The 14194-nt window shown below is 39.1% G+C and overlaps 1 protein-coding gene across 1 annotated transcript; it reads left to right on the forward strand.

Annotated features, from left to right (window-relative positions):
• The first annotated feature begins 695 nt into the window (after positions 1 to 695).
• Positions 696 to 5405, forward strand: LOC106524762 (leukocyte cell-derived chemotaxin 1). Its single transcript, XM_014018706.1, has 8 exons — positions 696 to 729; positions 808 to 925; positions 1056 to 1190; positions 1694 to 1834; positions 1949 to 2062; positions 2168 to 2321; positions 4286 to 4470; positions 5044 to 5405. Exons 2-8 carry the CDS (start codon positions 863 to 865, stop codon positions 5269 to 5271), a joined length of 1020 nt encoding a protein of 339 aa, XP_013874160.1. The 5' UTR covers positions 696 to 729; positions 808 to 862; the 3' UTR covers positions 5272 to 5405.
• Positions 5406 to 14194: the final 8789 nt, after the last annotated feature.

Below are 14194 nucleotides of genomic sequence, written 5' to 3' on the forward strand. Positions count from 1 at the left end.
AATTTTCCAGTAACAGCTGTCAGTCATTCACTTTTTTTTTATTTTTTTTGTTTATCATTTTTTTTGTTTTACCAGGCATTTTTTATTTTTCCTATTTTCACAACACAAACTCCAGTCACTAACAGATCATGTGAGATATTGCGAGTACACGAGATTGTGCATTTTATTCTTTTTCAAGGTTTGACCAAGATGACAATAGTAAAGAGTAAAGAGTAAATATACTCCATTAATCACCTGTGATGGACATGTGACATGTCCAGGATGTACCCCACCCCTCGTGCAGTGACTGCTRRATATGGGCACTAGTGATCCCCGTGACCCTGACAGGAAAAAGTGAAACATAATGGTTTGATGGATGCTTCCCAATAGGGAAATTATTTCTCAGCATTTCTCCCATTGCACATATGGAGAAGTGGGCTGCCATCTAAGGCACCCAGGGAGCAGCTGGGAGGTTGAAGGCCTTCCTCAAGGGCCCAAAAATAGAACTGTCATTTCTCGACATGATCTTAGTCTAAAACCCTGACACGGATGGTAGTGCATTCCTAATAATGCWACCCTGTTTTATTAATATGTTTTCCACATTCTTTTAACTTTTTTATTGAAAAGAAATAATCAGACTTCTAACATACGACATCAGCGAATCCATAAATTCAGAGTTGCCTAAAGGCTTTGCTTTAGTTAGATTCCACAGGGTGGCCGCCTCGCTTTGGGGCAACTTTGGAGCCGCAGGTAACATTCAGATGAAGAATTTTGCAATTTTATATCAACTTTACGTCATTCACATGCACTTGTCAAATATCCATCTAGGCTGACTCCTCAAAGAGAAGCAGCAGCAGAGGAAATTGTGGACATCAAGAGAGAGATGATGGGAAAAGTGCAGAGTTGGACTCATGGATCTTGGTTTGGTGAACACTGCAGACCTGAGGTAAGAGTTTTTGATCAGAATCACAACTGACATTTGTGGCATGTTAGTAAAGCTGTCACCACTGAAATCTCAAGTTTCCCAGCAGTCACATCTTTGATAAATGCTTGTTTTTTTTCTCTGTTTTTTTAAGGGACGAAGCACATCCAACAAACCAACCTCAGCTGCAGTTCATCATGTGCTGAGATTTGGAGTCGTGGTTCTTATTGTCGCTGCTGTTTTCATGTTGTGTGCCTCTTTCTACCTCTGGAAAGACGGGGACAGAAGTGTGAGTCTCCACAATCGGCTGTTGATGCACGTACTTTACATTCAAATGGCAAACATCAGGCAGGTGCTAATATTGAAAATGTTAATAAGCGTGATTGCTTACAATTCTTGATGACTGCCGTGGAGTGTTCGYATTAAAACTCAGCTGCAATCAAAACATTTCAAGCTGCAAAATCAAATCTTCACACAAGTCGCATAAATTGATCCCAAAGTCATCCTTCATATTTTAAGCAACAGTGTGGTGTTTATTTGTGCTYTAATGAGCACACATGTAGGGCAAACCTCCTCCTCCAGCTCTGCAACAGCCTCTCCTGTGGTGCTTTGCTCAAATTTTCAGTGTGTTAAAACTACAGAGGATTTCCTGCATGGAAAATGTCTGCGAGGGTGGGGGATAACACAAGCAACATGAAGCTTGTTTCCATCCCTGCTCTTGTGTTTGCCATTTTGTGATTTATACAGCTTGACTAATCAGTCACTTAAATGTCTCACTTTGAATGCTGCCAGGTTTATAATGTTCGCTACAGCCTGAGCATCAACGGGGAGGTGAGGGAGGGCTCCGTGCAAATTGATTCTGACAACAATCTGGGGAGAGTAAAAACTGGGAGTGGAACTGGGGAAGCGGTGGAGATTCATGACTTTCAAATTGTGAGTACGTTTGTCCTTGTTCTCGCTTCCACGGGCCCAGCAGAGACCTTCTGTGTGCTCACCAAAGTAGCAGAGCTGTGAGTGTAAACATGGCATTTCTGTGATTTGGTGCAGGGAGTAACTGGGATCCGCTTCTTCGGAGGAGACAAGTGCTTTATAAAATCCCATATCAAAGCAAACCTTCCACTCATGGGAGCTCACAACAAAGAGACGCTGATGTTTGACCTGGTATGTGTGCACCGTTTGACACACGAGGCTGAGAATTTGAAATAGGGGAAAGAAAGTGGTTTAATCTGAGTAATTTAAATGGCTTTTCTTTTGTTTTCTTGTCAGGCGGATGAACTGATGCCTGTGAGGGTCGATGATGAGTTCCTCACGTGGGTCGCAGCAGAGAAGCCGCTGAAGAACACCACATTTTTGAGCAACAAAATTCTGGATCTTTGTGGCAAACTTCCCATTTTCTGGCTGAAGCCTGTGTATCTTAAAGGTCGCCACCAACACGAAGAGGGATAATGACATTGCCTGTCTTGATATGTGTGTGTGTGTGTGTGCGTGCGTGCGTGCGTGTGTGTGTGTGTGTGTGTGTGTGTTTGCTTGTCTGCCTATTAACAAAATATCTTACTTTGATTAAAACTCAGAGAGTTCTCATTAGGTGTACATCAACAACTGATTAGCTTTTGGAGTCAACTCAGTTCAAAATGGCTGCCACAGCTAACTGACCATGGCAAATAAAAGTAGTAACAGGTGGTGTGTTTGAAACTTAGCTTTTAACTTTTTGAGTAAAAACAGTTGAGTGTGTTGTGTTGGCAAAATATGTTATGAACCATCTCTCAGCATGAGGTTATTAGATGACGCAACTGATGAACTTCTGGAGTAAACTTGATTCACAATGTCCACCACAGCTAATGGATACACAAAATTAGATATGCGATGCTCATGAATGGATCATTTGAACAACTCCTTACAACGAAATATAAAAATACAAATAAATAAATAGTAATAGGGGTAACACTTTACAATAAGGTACACAAAAACTGCTTAACTACTGAGAAACTACTCAGTAACTACTGAGTAACTACTGGGTAAGTACACCAAAGAGGAACTACTGAATAGTTATTGAGTAGTCACTAAGGACACCAAAGTGAAACTACTTGGGAACTGCTAAGTATTTAGGAACGACTTGGTAACTACTCAGTAACTACTGAGTAAGTACACCAAAGAAGAACTACTGAGTAGTTACTAATTACACCAAAGAGGAACTACTTGGGAATTACTGAGTTCTTAGAAATGACTGAGTAACTACTTAATAGTTACACAGTAGTYACTAAGTACACCAAAGAGGATCAGCTGAGTAGTTATTGAGTATTTACTACTTACACCAAAAAGCAGCTACTTAGGAACTACTGAGTTCTTAGAAACAATTTAGTAACTACTCAGTAACTATTGAGTAAGTACACCAAAGAGGAACTCTGAGTGGTTATTAAGTAGTCACTGAGTATTTACTAATTACATCAAAGAGGAACTACACGGGAACTACTGAGTTCTTAGAAACGACTTAGTAACTACTCTGAGTAATTACTAAAGACACCAAAGTGGAACTACTGAGTAGTTACTGAGTAGTTACTGAGTAGTTACTGAGTAGTTACTGAGTCTTTACAAAGGACATGAACAAGAAACTATTGAGTAATTTATCATTACTTACTCAGATAACTGACCATTAACTACTTTTTTATGTACCCTAAAGTAAAGTGAAGAATCTTCCCAGGTAGATACTGACGAACTAATCATTACTTACTCAGTAATTGACCAGTGACTACTGTTTTTAACTACTTAGTAGTTCCTGAGTAGTTCCTCTTTGATGACCTTAGTAACTACTCAGTAATTAAGCATTTCCTGTGTACCTCATTTTAAAGTGTTACTGGAACAGGCAGTAGAAAGAGCCATTCATGGCTTTTTTTTCTTACTCTTTGTAGTGTTAATTAGTAGTAAGTCTATTATTTTGTGTTAGTGTCAAATGAAAGGCAGAGGACAAAGAATGCTGTCTCTATTCTTTCAAATTGCAAAAAATGCAGTTCAAAAACGATCTGCTCTTAGTGAACTTTTATTTTTATGCCTTTTTTGTAGCTTTTTTAACTTATAGCCGTGATTACTCTTCCTATCTGCTGACACACTTGTRCAATTTACATCCTCGGCTCAGAAGTTTTTGAACATCCTGAACATACACTAAATTTAGAGTTTAACAGCAGGGGAGGTGAAAAAGGACTAACAAAGTCTTGTATTAAAAAAAGAATGAACTTGAAATGTGCAACACTGCTTGATATCACTGCTGCCGAGTGAATAATTGAAGACGTCTGAGGCAGCTCCAGCTATGTAGGATTGAGCTCTGAGGACATGTATGGCATCTAGTGGATGTTGACCAAGTACTCTCGTCTCCTGTGGATGCTGTAACAGATGGGGCGAGGAGAACGAGAGGCGCACGGCGAGCCAAACGGCAGTTAGACACAGAGGAGATCAAGGCGGCTGTTGGGGAGAGAGACCCGGTGAGTCGCGCAGAGCAGGAGGCGTCCAGAGCTGTGGATGGAGAAGAAGAAGAGTCAGCCGCGGGGTCGGCGTACAACCCTGAAAACCCCTACCATGTGAGTAGCAACTTCATCATCAACCCAGTTTCTAAAAWAAATAAATAAATAAAAAATGTCTCCAGCATTGGTGAATTTTTGAATAACTATCACACACTGCCTCCCGGAGTAAGCCTCAGAGCCATGTTTTTTTATAATCATGGCTTTGCTTTTATTACACCCACAAATAACTTCATCACAGCAGCCTTAAGATGCCAGCCTCGTTAAAAATGTATGTTCACACGAACAGCAGTGCACAGACTGGAAACATGTTAACCTGGATCAGCTGTGGGTGGTTTACACTGCTGCATGCATGCTTTTTGTGAAGGTGTCATCCTGGTAGATTTAATTATAGGTCACTCAAGTGAAAGCTGCCATTTCAACTTGATGAACTTATGAACGGATGTGAAAACTCCCACCGCTCATAAAAATTCATGTTGCCTCGAACAAATCGCATCCTTGAGAGGATTGGGAGATTTTGAAACCATCTGAATTGCAAATAGATATAGATTTCAAAGATGATAAGAAAAAAATGTTGCTCTTGTGAAAATTTTGTGGTTTATTTTTTATTATTATTATTATTTGTAACCACAGCGCAGCGGAGAGGCCCAAGGGGAGACCGCCATGACCTTTGACAGCATGTTGGACCGCCAGGGAATCTGCTGCTCAGAATGCCAGCGCAGCTACACCCACTGTCAGCGAGTGTGTGAGCCTGTGCGCGGCTACTGGCCTTGGCCTTACAACTACAGAGGGTGCCGGGTAGCCTGCCGAGTCATCATGCCCTGTCGCTGGTGGGTGGCACGAATACTGGGTGTTGTGTAGCACGCTAAAGTCTTCACGTAGGCAGAGATGTCTTGTTATTGTCGTTGCCCTTACATGGGTGTAGGGGTCACCTCGAGTGTGGAAACAAGATTTACTGCCTCGAAGCAGGCCTCGGACAGGCCTGACAAGAGAACAGGAACTCTGTCACAACCTGATCTCTATTTAGGCCATGACAAGTCATTCTAACCGTGGAAGAGAACYCCTCAGTTCTCTTAATCAGATAATGGACAGAACAATCTCTTCTGTTCGTGATTCATTTGTTGTTTAACTAAGAATGTTTATGCATACTAATATAACATACAACATACGAATCTTACTTTCCTTATATTTTCCTTATACTAATCTTACTTTTCTCCTTTCCTTGTTCTTAATTTGCCAAAACTTAAGCTAAAAGTGCCAGTAAAATTGTTTGGTTAACATCAGAACTGACATTTTTACTGTTCTATATAAGTAATCTGAGTTGATGTGAATTGAAATTCAGATTCGGGTTTTATCTCATTTAACTCTGACGCTTGTTATAGGAATGACCACAATCAAGTGTAACTTATGATCTGTTCAATTTGTGTRAATAAATGATTGCATAGTCTTTTATGWATCAACTTGAACTCGTCTGAACGTTCACTTATTGTGTCACTTTTCACTTCGCACAGTCAAGATATTAACTTGTACTGAGAAAATACCTTGGTAAAAGTTTCCTCATAACCTTGTGCATGAGAGATGTGGGAAAAGCTTAATTCACCTTAAGCTTACTCTTACATGGGGTACTGTGAAAAGATGATAAACAGTTAAWATCTCACCTGTTGGAGAAAACTTTTTGAACGGCCAAAATTCAAATGTATTTGCCTTTAATTGAATAATCCATAACTTATATCCTTTGCACAACTTATTTTACCTTCTAGATCAGTGTTTTTTGAAGTGGGGGCTGCAGCCCCCTGGGGGTGCACCAGGGGGTGCTAGGGAAAGCTGGAGAGAAGATCAAGGGGAAATTTTTCAAAAAATAAGCTAATAAAGGTTTTAAATCATTATCATGATATCAAATCTGTTTTTTTGTTCAATCATTATTTCAAAGTATAATTTCTATTAATATAATGAAACGTTATTTAAGAAAGCTTAAGAGAGGTTTGATTTTTTTTCTGTTCCTTATTGTCAACAGTTTGTTGAAAAGTTGTTTTATCAGGAGGGATATAATACAGTGTTTAAAGCATGTTAGTTAATAAAATCTGATTAATGTAWTGAWTAAATAGGGAATCAAAGGGAGACTAAAACATTCCAGATGTTAAGCACATCTTTTATGACACATTCTTTAGCTTATGGCTGCAATAATGCATTTTAAATTATTTTGTGTTTTTGCTTGCTTTCATGGTATATGTTTTATTCTCCATTTTTGTTTTGGCTATTGCTGTTTTTGTTTATTTTTAATTTGGTCAATTTTGATTCAAATGTGTTCTATATAACCTTAGCACAAAAGTAAGGAAATTTGTGTTTGTAGAATATTCCTTTCTTACAATAATGTTTCATTCAGCTTAGCTTGCTGTTGCTATTGACACTTGCTTTGAGCTTCTGGTACTAACAGTTGCTGCCAATGAGGTGCCTAGTATAAGATTTATTGTCAACAAAAAAATAATCAATCAAACTCAAATGTCCTTACTTTTGTTTCAATCATGGACAGCAGATCGATTGATTGGAGTTCATTAAAACTGAAATTGCTCGACAAGTTAAGTGTAAAAGGGAAGATGTTGTTTAAAACATGTCCAAGGAACTTCAAAAGATCTTAAGTTTCGCTTTAATCTTTTTGCCTTTCTTGCCATTTTTCGAAGCTTCACGCTAAATATCTGCCAGAGCCACSCCTGATAGTGTACAGATAGTGGAATGTGATTTAAACTACTGTAACTGTGAAAAATTATCTGTACAGATTCACTTCTTTGCATACAGTTAAATTAGAAAGCATTGATTTGCAGATTCACAAACAAGTGTGATGCTAATGCTTTAGCGCGCTGAAAACATGGGACTGAATCCAAAAGCTCAGCAGATCATGTTCCTCCTCCGACTGAACAGGCTTCAATAAATGCTAATTACAGTACACAAGCTTCAATGTTTGTCTTGTCACAAGCTGTTTCTGTGTTTCCACTAGGTAGTATTTTATTTATTTATTTATTTATTTATTTTTATTGATATTATTTTGATAAAACTGAAGTGACAGCAGTAGCCGTAACTCCCATTCACAGCTCAGATTCGGTTTGAGGGCAACACCATTTGTGCACGTTGACATCTGCATTGATGTGAACTAATGTGAGATGAGTGTTGTGGCAATGATGGAAGATGTTTCCCTAGAAACGACAGTTTTATCAAAGGAAATATTTTAAAGGAAATGAAGAAAAAAAACTTGATCTCTGGAATATTTTATTAATTCAACTGCTTGTGGTGTCAGCTTGTCTGAATACCTTGCATTACAAAGAAATTAGATCATTATCGTCTCTAAAGCTATATGACAACTTACAAAAAAAAAAAGAGAAGAAAATAAAAACCATGTTGTGATCAAGACGATTTCACAGAGGGTTATCCGGGCACATCAAATTACAACAGATGTGAAATTGCACCATATCCACCACTAAAGCTGCATTGAAACTCTGAAGCAGTGCAGGGAAGCAACACAACGAGATGCTTGTCTTTCTTTTTCTCTTTTTTTATTTATTTTTTTGCTCTGAGATTTTTCCTGGTTTTCACAGGGGTAGAGGTGCTTATCACATCTGCAGTGCCGATAAGACGGCCTCCGTGCTTCCGTAGGCTATATAATATTAATCCCTCTCCCACGTCTGCAGATACACTTAAAGGAAGGTGACAAGCATGACATATCCAGGACCTCCTGATGGCTCATGCTCTTGAGTGCAGCCGCTAAAAGAGCCCCAAGTACCCTCAAGTGATGTAAATTTGCAGGGGGAGTCCAATTTCCATCACAGTGCTGTCACTGCCATGGTCATTAAACTAAATCATCCTGCTGCGTGTCACACAGCTACCATTTTAAAGTCCCTTCAATAATGGAGTTTTACTTGGACTGCAGATTGCAGCACAGCAGTGAAATGTCTGACCTGACATCACCTGTAGGACTAACCTGAACATTATTTCATCTTTAGAAATCACAAGCAGACAGTAGCTATAGGTGAGGGGGAGGACTTGACATTTTTTAATCACTTTTCAGTGGGTGCTGGTTGCAAATGCTGTAGTTTAACAAGACTAAACAACAATATTAAACATGTATTTGCAGCAAAAGCTTCTTTACACTTGTCATCTTAATGAGTGGGATCTGACTTTTGGGCTTTTAATGATTTATTTAAATTAATCTGCTTCAAGGGTCGAACGAATATAAAACATACATCTACAGAATTTTTAAAAGCAAGAATTTGTTAAATTAAAACTGGTTTTAATTTCTTGTGAATTTTCTCTTACAGGGTCAACCTCAATTGATTAAATATACACGTGCATCACAAATAATATTTGTTTAAATTTCCCTAAGCAAGCTGCACCTTGACCACAATGGCTGCATCCATCAACAAGCTTCTGACTTCATTCTAGTTGAATATTTAACAATTATATATGGAATAACTCTGTTTAAATTGGTTAGTTTCCCGCACAGGCAGTATGGTGGCTCAGTTGGTAGAGCTGTTGCCTCTCAGAGAGAAGGATGTCAGATCGTATTCCGGCCTGGGAACCTTCTGGGTCAAATTTGCATCATGTCTGTCCATGCATGTGGCACTTCATTTTCCTCCCTTAGATCAAAAATATGACTGTTAGGCTAACTGCTAACTTTAAGTTGTCCCTAGGTGTGCGTCAAGGAGTGAATAGTTGTTTGTCTCTCTGTGTCCCTGTGATGGACTTGCAACCTGACCAGGGTATACCCCCCCACCCCTCCCAGAGAGACTGTTGGATATGGGCACCAGGGATCTGAATGACCCTGAAAGGAAGAAGCTGGTAAATTGCAATGGATGAATTCCTACACAGATCTGGTTTTCAAATATTGTCCTCAAATTTTCAGTCAGACTGAGGTCAGGGCTTTGGGAAGACCATTCCACGAGTTCATGATCCTGCTTTATTGTTTTAGAAACCAGTTTTCTTGAGTTTGGGATCATTTTCCTGTTGAAACATCCAATTGTGTCCAAGTTTCAAATGTCTAGCTGTCGATATTTTGGTGATTTTGAAGAATTATTTCTTCTTGTACAAAACACCTGTACCACCACCGCGTTTCACAGTTAGTTCTTTGTTCTAAGGTTTGAAAGCATCACCTTGAAACTTTAAAACATATTTTTGTCAATTTTTCAAATAGCCTAGGCTTTGTCTCATCCGATCATGAAACATTTCTCTAGAAGACGTTTAGCTCAGCCATTCAGACAGCTGCAAATTTCAGTTGAGCATGAAGGTGTCACTTTTGGAGCAGGTTTTCTTTTTATTTTATTTTGGTTGGCATCCTTTCAGCCTATGACGATGTAAAACTTGTTTTTTCTGAGGACAGTACCACTGATATTATTTCATCTTTCCAGGGAAGACTWGAGCTTTGATGGTTTCTGGGATGTTCCTGAACATCTTTACCAGTTTTCTCACATCTTCACTGAGTTATTTGGTGTTTTCCATTATGTTGATTGTTGGTTAGTCCAACAAGTACAGTCAAACTAATTGTTTTAGGTTGGCAAAGAGAAATTAACAGCTGCTGTCTATCATGATCAGTATTAGGACATGAATAGGTCCAATAGGCTTTACCCTTCCCTTGCACGTGAAATATCTCATTTTGAATTGATGTTGTGTTCTTTTTGTTTTACTTTTYGTGTGTAAATTAAATACAATCTAGAATATTCAGTTCCAGTTAAAATAGACAAAATTACAGTGTGTATAGATTTGAGGCTGGACGAATAATATAGACTGTGTAGATTAAAGAAAATCCACAAAACAATCTAACTTGTGCACCCAGGTCTTGTTGTCAAAATTCTTGAGGTTGTATGTTGAATGGTTACTTCACCCTTGGAAAAAATGGCTTGAAAATAATTATCTCCCCCAAATTAGCATAACATTCATGTCACTGTTGTGTATGCAAACTTTTATTCAGCTTTACCTGCATGTTAAAGTTGGTATGTGTATTTTTCCCCTCGTCTCTCAGTTAGCATTTGTTGATTTCATCACTACACAAAGAACTCCGAGTTTAAGCAAACAGAGCAAAAAAAAGAAAAGAAAAGAAAAAGCTCTGCAACACCAGCAGCAACAACTCAATATGGCATTTAAACTGAGACAAAAAATAGACAGAGCAAAACAACAGCAGTTTTGTTATCCCTGGGCCCTGTTTTAAAAGAACGTGTCTCTTTTTGCCATCCCTCTATCACCTATGAAACGAAATGYACCCCCCATCGAGTAGAAAGACGAATGTGTTGGAAATCAGCTTCAGTGTGCGAGACAGTGGTGCCTTTTTTTTTTTTTTGCCGTTGTCTCCCCCTCTGGAGCCAAGCCTACCCTGGGAGCCCTGCAGGCCAGGGAACAAACAGGGCTTTGTGAGCACCGACCCACTGTGCCCAGCAGCCAGACTGCAAACCTCCACTCCCGTGCTAATAAGAAGCCGCAGATGAGGAATCTGTGCAGCTGACAAGGGAGGGGAGCTTTCTCGCATCCACCTGTGCTTTCATCATCGCCCATCAAAACAAGCAAAGGCAGGGCGGGTTGCTGTGGATGGTGAAACTTTCTTTACTGTCCATTCTCTTGGTGCTAAAACTGAACACAGTACATTAAGAGGGGGGAAAAACCCCAGAGTTGYATGGAGATTTACTTGGTTACAAGAGTTTATACTAATCAAGGCCACACAGTCACCATAGCACCCTGTAAATATGTCAATACCCTGTGATAAATTTGCCATTTTTCCCCAAGAGGCACAAAAAGTGTGAACAGGAGTGAGAAGTGAACCACTCTAGTCGACGTGTCCTACATTTGATTGCATGTTTTCTATTACACCCAGACATGAATGCAATAAACAGTAGTGACAGTCCATTTTGCACCTTAACGATGAACACAGAAACCCTTTTAGCCTGGCTCATTATGTTTGTCTGCAAGCAAGCTCTGCAGTACATTTATAGACGCTGGCACAGGAGAACCTGTTACCCACAGTTTTTCACCAGCAGCAACAACTCCAGCTCCAAACATTTGTCTTTTTTCCTTTTCTCCTGAACGGTCAGAAATACATGGCTGCATGAAGGAGTGTTCTGATACAAGGCTTAAATGCTTTTTAATCCCATGGTTGAGTGATCACTTGCAGTTCTGCCCTGTACTCTGCCTGCCATTTGYAGGTTCCTCTGAAGTTTCCTTACTATTTGCCTCTCTCTCTCTCTTTCTCTCTCACTCTCTCTTCCTCTCAATRCTCCCTCCTGTTTTGTATGCAAGCCCCAAATGGTTGTTAATCAAATGCCTGCTAGTATTGCATAAAGAGGCGTGACTTGTTTATTTCACTGAGCTAAAACTCCAGATACCAGCTATAGACCTGCCTGCATTCKGTGAATTATTTTCAACATTATGAAACATTATAGCAATTACTCTGCACACACTGCAGGGATTTTTTTTTCCTGTGTATTGCACTTGGTTGCATGGTGTCCTTGTTACACTTAAATAGAAAACCTGCAGTGTGGTGTGGGTGTAAATTGGACACAGTACTAGAATTTGCACCACTGCTCTCCTAAGGAAATACTGTATGTGTGGCAGTTAGTGTGGTGGAGGTGCCCAAACTGCTGTGGATGTCAAGAGTTTTACTAAACAAGGTGGGTCGTTATCTTTAAATCACAACAGGCACAAGTTCTCTAAAGAATATGGTGTAGACATATACTATATATAAAAAAAATCTGAGAGAACTTATGTTATGCACTATAGAAATCATACATTTTATTCCTGTAATCAGTCAGTGAATTTATGTAAAAAAAATAATAAAAAAACATGTTTGTGTATTAGTACCCTTCAAAATATATATGTACATAAGGACAGATTTGAAATTGTTATTTCTGTGTTTTGATATTAAAAGTTAAAATGAGGACAAAACAAAAAAACTGTATTTAAAGAATAATGAGATAGGGTTTTTTTATTAAAAGGGAAATCATAAACAAAACCATCAAYGCTGAAAAGATCTACAATAGCAACACGTTTTGTAGTTTAACACTTCAGAATAAGTTTTACTATTATGGACATTTGCATTTGGAGCTATAAACACTGAATAAATTATCATTTCAAAATGTTCAGTGATTTAGACTGCAGATTTTTTTTAATCAGACAACAATAATATAATGAGTTCTTTTTGACCATTCTCAGGTGACTTCATGAAATGAGGTAAACAGTACATTTATGTTTGAGACTTTTATTTTGAAGGATTGAAGGAAGGTCTAAGAGTTAGGCTGTTGTGTTAAGGCTGCTGCAGAAATAAGAAAACACACCTCAAACAGATGAAAAGTTTCTTGTTGTTGAGTATGTAATGATAGAATTATTTGCAAGTTCAGGTAAGAGCAGTGGTAGCTAACTGTAGCACTTTCAGTATGTCATAGGGCATGTCCGACAGGCCTGCTGCTTACTAGTCATTAGCTCATCAGTCTGGGCAGGGTTAAATTTCATTCCTCAAAATTGAGGTCATTCAAAGATCTATCTGCAACAGGTAAAACATGAACTGATCACAACCTTTTCACAGAAAYCCACATCAAAAGATCTGAACTACYCCTTTAAGTCCTTGTAGGAAGTTAACCTGACATTACGTGTTTATTTGATGGGGGAGTTTACAAAAAGAAGAGCTAYAGATAGCTCAAAGCCAAATCAAATGAAGACTTCACATCTACAAACTGAACGAAGGGGAGAAAAAAAAGAAGAAAAAAAGAAAAAAACAAAGCAATGTCAAGAGGCTTCCCACATGAAAGCAGAAGTTGTATTAAAGAGTTACAGGAAGTACTGAGAAAGTTTATGCAGGGAAAAAAGTAAATGTCTTTTTAATCCTCAGCAGCTCATGCAACAATGAGGGAGCCTGCACGCTTAGATATGTCACCCCAGGGGCAGGCTCTATACTTAAGGCTTACAACAGCCTCATTATCTCCCTCAACTCACATCAGATCCTAGCAGCAGTTTGTCACAGGCAGGCTCCTTTCTGCCACTAGGCATCAGACCAATTCTCCTGCAACACTACTGTACATAATTGCCATATGGACAGCATTTTGAGCCAGACTGAAGACTAAAAAACCCTCCAGGCAGATTCCCCAGATAACTAAATGAATATTTTATCTCATTTCCATCTAATTTGCACTGCATTATCATACAAGACTGAATTWTTTTAATTAATAGATAGAACAGATCAAACACAGGTTTACACTTTGATTTTATTCGGGTGCTGTTATTTTGATAATTTGCATGAGTTTATTCCCCCCCATGCCAAGTTTTTTTAATCTCTCGGAATTTCAGCATCATCTCTTTTATAGAAGCGCTATAATGAAACATACAGCAAATTAATAACTGTCACTGCGCATAAAACGCCTGTCTTAGTTGTGTGAGCGGTTCCAGTGAGGAGTCCTTTTACCTGCCACCCCGCTGATTAATTAATTTCACACTGTTTAATTAAATCCACAGTCTGGGGAGCCCGAGCGGCACCACAGGGAGCCGTATGTGAGCCTTGTGTGTACAGAGATTACTAAAGAGGGTCTGAGACTCCTGCTCCATGGCTGATGTTGACACTGACGTCACACCTCTGGATATTAGAGCCTGATTGTGTCCGTGTCATCCAACCGCAGCTGCCAAGGACAATGATAGCATCTCAGCATTTGTTGATTATCTGTACGGATTTTCACAAACACAGGAGGCCTGAGCATTTGACAACATTGTCCTGAAATTAGGATTTGGCAGGAACATCTGCTGAAATGTGTTACAGTCTTCTGTTTTA

This window comes from Austrofundulus limnaeus, unplaced genomic scaffold (genome assembly GCF_001266775.1).
Source record: "Austrofundulus limnaeus strain Quisiro unplaced genomic scaffold, Austrofundulus_limnaeus-1.0 Scaffold199, whole genome shotgun sequence".
Taxonomy (NCBI): domain Eukaryota; kingdom Metazoa; phylum Chordata; class Actinopteri; order Cyprinodontiformes; family Rivulidae; genus Austrofundulus; species Austrofundulus limnaeus.